At 33.4% G+C, this 5874-nt stretch overlaps 1 protein-coding gene across 1 annotated transcript; it reads left to right on the forward strand.

Annotated features, from left to right (window-relative positions):
• The first annotated feature begins 1832 nt into the window (after window positions 1-1832).
• On the forward strand, window positions 1833-3384 carry LOC145064411 (uncharacterized). The gene has a single exon (XM_079011871.1). It carries the CDS (start codon window positions 1833-1835, stop codon window positions 3252-3254), a length of 1422 nt encoding a protein of 473 aa, XP_078867997.1. The 3' UTR covers window positions 3255-3384.
• The last annotated feature ends 2490 nt before the right edge of the window (window positions 3385-5874 follow it).

Consider the following 5874-nt stretch of genomic DNA (forward strand, 5'->3'; position numbering starts at 1 on the left):
CAATCTTGAATTTCTTATAGGATGATAAAAATTATTCAATTTGGATTCCAGTTGATGTCAAAAATATAACGTTAAGAACTCTGGTTGCTGGCAGAAATACTCTTGCCACATTCTCAGCATATATTCGAGCTTCAAAGGCTTGCCCTACAAATTGCAATAAAGTTATATGGAAACATAGACTCAAAGTAAATGGAAGCATACATACATATTGAGGGCTTGACAAAAAAAAAGGGAAGGAATTGAATAAAATTCGTTGAAAATAAATTCCATGAATATATGAAGGATTCAAATTTCAAAACACCCATGGAATGGAATCTTAAATTCCATTTCCATCTTATCATGCAAGAATCTATAATAAAATATAAGAAGAAAAATATATTGAAAGCACAAATTGACCTGATTTAGGAATCTGTGGTTGACCAAACGGGATTGATTCTCCATTAGCAACACGGATTTGCCATTCTACAAGATCTGGACCAAAATCATCTCAGTCACTAGATGTTCAACCTGAAAAAAAAAATGAAGAGTATCCCTCATTACTCTTTAGCTTTAGCTACTACATGTCATTAATATAAACAGATACAAACTTCCATATCAGTAAAACCATTCAAAATATCTTACTTTTTCTCCTTTTTTTTTTGGAGAAAACAAGATTATAGACTCCTTCATTACATTGGCAGCAAATACAGCAGCTTGACCTAAGTGTGAACTTAATGATATCTGGGTGAAGAACATAACAGAGGTTTGTTAAAATAATTTGGTCAAGAATGATACCAACAATATGGAAGGAGATATTGGATTGCTTTTAACAACAAATGATATTACAGAACATAGAAATTGTTAGAGAAAGCATATCTAAACAAGAAGATAGAAGGAGATATTGTGCAGGAAACAAATAGAATTTTTATTAATCAAATATCAACAACATTTACATAAGATAACTACACATATATACCCCGTAATGGGTACTTCTTAATGATCACAACGGTTCAGGAGAACCATCATAACTCTTTGTCAGAACCGGTAAAACTCTTGGAGAGATAAGCACATTAACTTCCATCTTGTAACTGTTGTTAACAAGAATCGTTACCTGATAAGTCTAGCTTATATCTTTAACAGAAATAGAGTAATTTAGAAGCACCTTATAGAACAAACAAATAAAATAATTTATTTTACATGAATAGGATATAATATTACAAATATACCTCGATGAAAATCACCACATCCTCTTTTGATTTTATTCCTTTTTCCCTTGTTATCTGTTGTTCCTAGAAATCCCCTTGGTCAACACTTTGAATACATTACTATTTTGTTTCTAGAATTTTAAAATTAAAACTAGTATTTACAAAAGATATTTACCAAATGCTTGTAGTTTTTAACCGATTTACTAAAAAATTGTATAGTTTAATTTTTAATATAATAATAATAATAATAATAATAATAATAATATAAAAGGAATCGTTAATAAATGATTGTAATATTGTTAAGCGGAGCATAATTCTTTTTCAGTAGTCTTATTTGTTCGATAGTTTGCTGTGGCGATTGATAGTTTTGCAGTGGCGATTAGTGTTCTTGCAGCAAACTATTTTAGGATAAAAATAAAAGTATTTGATTAGAATACAAAATTTGGTGAAACTCCATTGATAATAAATACACATTACTATTTATTGTGTTAACCTATAATAAATATCTTAAAACTTCCAAAAGCCAAACTTGAAACCGTCTAGGTTCTTTTGATGTTTCTTAACCAATAAACAATTTGCCTTCTAACTAGTAGATCTTTACTCTTTACTATAGTTTATTGTTTCTATTAACTTCAGGGTATGAGAGACATGGGGAATGTTAGAGATTGGATGTATTTACCTAGACGGTTACCTGAGTTTGAATCTGGTGTCATTGAATTTCTTAATGCCTCGTTTGCTAAGGTAGCAAAGGGTGGTCAAATTTGTTGTCCTTGCAAACGATGTAAGAACCGCTATTGGTATCGAAGGGATAAAGTATTTGACCATTTAAAAGGGTATGGCTTTGTAGAAAACTACTATGTATGGGTTTTTCATGGAGAAAAATCCTCACAATCTATGTCTAATATCGCCATAGACGATGATGGAGCTGGTATGCATGATAATTTTGATGAATTATTGCATGATAGGTTTAGAGATGTGGCAAAAGAAATAAGTATGGTGCAAGAAGGCTTAAATGAAGAGGCCAAAAAGTTCTATAAACTGGTGGAAGAAGGAAAGCAAGAGTTGTTCCCAGGTTGTAAAAATTTCACAAAGCTATCTTTCATCATCCGACTTTTTCTCTACAAGACGCTTCATGGGCTAAGTAATGTAGCATTTAATGATCTATTAAAACTTTTTCAAGAGGTGATTCCTGAGGAAAAACTTCCTGCTAGTTTTACACAAGCTAAAAATATCGTGAAGGATTTGGGGCTTGATTACAAAAAGATTCATGCATGTCCGAATGATTGCATGCTATACTGGAAGGATCATGAAGAAGACGATACCTGCCATGTCTGTCATACCTCTAAGTGGAAACAAATGGATGAGAAACAAGCAAGCATGCATGTCAATGAGCATTTCAAAAAATCTTCAAATATTCCTGCTAAGGTTGTGTGGCATTTTCCTTTAAAATCAAGGCTCCAAAGACTTTTCATGTGCTCTGAAACAGCTAAATATATGACGTGGCATGACAAAGGATGTCCTAATGATGGAAACTTACGACATCCTGCGGATGGGGAAAGCTGGAAGAAATTTGATTCTTTGTATCCTCAATTTGCAAAAGAAACTAGAAATGTAAGGTTAGGGTTATCAAGTGATGGATTTAATCCATTTCGAACAATGAGCATTGCTCATGGAACTTGGCCTGTGGTATTAGTTAACTATAATTTACCTCCATGGATGTCACTGAAACCCGAATACTTTATGTTGTCTTTGTTAATTCCTGGACCTGACTCACCAGGTAATAACATTGATGTTTATTTGCAACCTTTAATTGAGGAGCTGAAAGAATTTTGGGTTTATGGGTTAGAGACATATGATAAATATAAAGATGAAACCTTTAGAATGTATGCAACCTTAACATGGACAATTAGTGATTTTCCGGCTTATTCCATGTTGTCAGGGTGGAAAACTAAAGGAAAATTCGCATGTCCATGTTGTAATCATGAAACCAGTTCACTCCAACTGAAGCATAGTAAGAAGACATGCTATATGGATCATCACAGGTTTCTAGATGCTCTACATCCATGGTGACGTAATAAAAGTGCTTTCAATGGTAAAACTAAAAAAAGACCTTCTCCAAAACCCCTATCAGGAGATGCAGCTTTGAGAGAGTTGTCTAGCTTTCAAAATATCTTTGGGAAGACACAAAAGAAAAAAATGATAGCAATTGCCCATGGAAAAAGAGGTCAATATTTTTTGAATTGCCCTATTGGAAATTTATTGAATGCCAACATAATGTTGATCCGATGCATATCGAAAAAAATCTAACCGATAATGTGGTAGGGACAGTGTTGGATATTAGTGGAAAGTCAAAGGATCATGTAAAAGCTCGATTTGACCTTTTGGAGTTGGGCATTAAAGAACGACTTCAACCAAAACTTTCAGAAGACGGTGAGAATGTTATATTCCATAACGCATGCTTTTCAATGTCATCAAAGGAGAAAGCAATTTTTTGTCGTGTTTTGAAGGAAGCAAAGTTGCCTTATGGATGTGCATCTAATATTGCCCGATGTGTTAATTCTTCAGAAAAGAAATTTTCGGGTTACAAGAGTCATGATGCTCATATCTTTTTGCATTACTTGCTTCAAGTTGCAGTGAGAAAATCATTACCAAAGCATGTTGCAATCCCATTGATTAGGTGGGTGGTTTTTTCGTAGTTTGTGTAGCAAGGTAATTAGGCCCGAGGAACTTGACAGATTACAATTAGAAATAACTCAAATATTGTGTGAATTTGAGAAAATATTTGTGCCAACGTTTTTTGACATAGTGGTGCACTTACCTATCCACTTAGTAAACAAAGTTAGACTTGGAGGACCTGTTCAATATAGATGGATGTATTTTATGGAAAGATACCTATGCAAGTTGAAGTCATATGTGCGAAACAAGAGTCGTCCAGAGGGATCCATAGCAGAAGGATATTTGATTGAAGAATGTTTGACTTTTTGCTCAGGCTATATGCATGATGGAGTAAAAACAAGACTTAATAGGGGTTCAAAAGATGTCGATGATATAGATGAAGAACATGAGTCTGGTGGACCAATATTTGTCAATAAGGGTCATCCTATTGGAGGTAAAAAGCGAAGAAAAGGGAAGCTTATAACTTTAGATCTTATTTTAAGGGAACAAGCACATCGTTATGCCTTATTCAATTTTGATTGTGCACAAGTTGATGAATATATCAAGTAAGTAATCAATTTATATCATCTCATTTCTTCAAATTAAATGTATGATATAACTTAATTCACATTTAATTTTCTTTTGTCTACGTGATGATGCAGTGAGCATAAAGTTTATATTGACACCCAACCACAGAAAAGTCGATGGGCACGCGCCCAAAACCATAGTAATGAGTTTGCCAATTGGTTAAAGGAGAAAGTTAAAAGTAATAATGTTCCAGATCATATTTTTTGGCTTGCTAAGGGTCCTAGTCCTACTTCAAAGAGATATCATGGGTTTTATGTCAATGGATATAGGTTTCATACCAAATCACGAGATGCTAAATGCCAGACTCAAAATAGTGGTGTTTCTATTACGGATATAACTCCTAGCTTTGCAAGTTCTAGAGACAAAAATCCAGCTGTGGGGAATGTTGAATACTATGGTAGAATTTTGGATATACTTGAACTCGACTATTGGTCGCAGTTCAAGGTTGTTTTGTTTCGTTGTGAGTGGTACCAAGTAGAGAAAGATGATTATGGATTAACATGTGTTAATTTCAATAAGTTTTGCTCTTCAGACGATCCTTTTGTCATGCCTTCCCAAGTAAACCAGGTGTTCTACATAGCAGACCCTATAGAAGACTTTTTTCATTATGTTCTCAATAGGGTTCCTAGAGATATCTATGACCTCGAAGATGAAAGCAGTGAAACTATTGGTGACTCGTATTGGTCCGAGCCTAATGAGGATGGGTTAAATTCTTTTGCACAAGTTGGTGAACATGAGATTCAATTGTCAAGAAATGATATGCCTCCTCTTGTAGTTGATGCAAATACAAATTTAGATGGGGCTGATGAAGCTAATAGTGACAGTGGAGGCGATTCTGATTATGACGATACATTATGGGATTGGATGGAAGCAGAAGAAGACGAGGCTCATTGAGATACTGACAATAATATTAATATTTACTTTTCTTTTACATTTTTGTAATAAGATAGTTTAATGCTTTAAACTTTTTGTGTTTACCTAAATTATTTGATGTCATTTTATGCATTGAATAATAAGCAAGTGATAATAAGTCACTACTTTGTGAAAGTTTAGGTTTGAAGGTAACTGAAAAACAAAGTTTTTTTTCTACATTTGATAGATTTTATTTTATAATGTGATGTTTATCTTTGTGGAATAATTTTCATGTTTTTTATTTTTACCTTTTTTTAGATTTTAAATTAGAGGTGAATGTGTGGTTGTTTTGCAGGTTCCTTTCGATTCAGTTTAATCGTAAGTACCGGAGTTGCATTGTGCCTTATTTGTCAGGTTCTTGTTTCTTTTTTTATTTAATTTTATGATTGTAGGAAAAAATTACATGTAAGTGATACTACAATGCTATTATTATGTATTTTGAACTTAAATTGATAATGTCACTTTTGAGCAGGCCGATAATGGGAAAACAAAACAAGCAAGATCAAAGTGCACAAAAAGAAATGAATGATTATGA

Source organism: Lactuca serriola, chromosome 7 (genome assembly GCF_051521515.1).
Source record: "Lactuca serriola cultivar US96UC23 chromosome 7, Lser_US96UC23_V15, whole genome shotgun sequence".
Classification (NCBI taxonomy): Eukaryota; Viridiplantae; Streptophyta; class Magnoliopsida; order Asterales; family Asteraceae; genus Lactuca; species Lactuca serriola.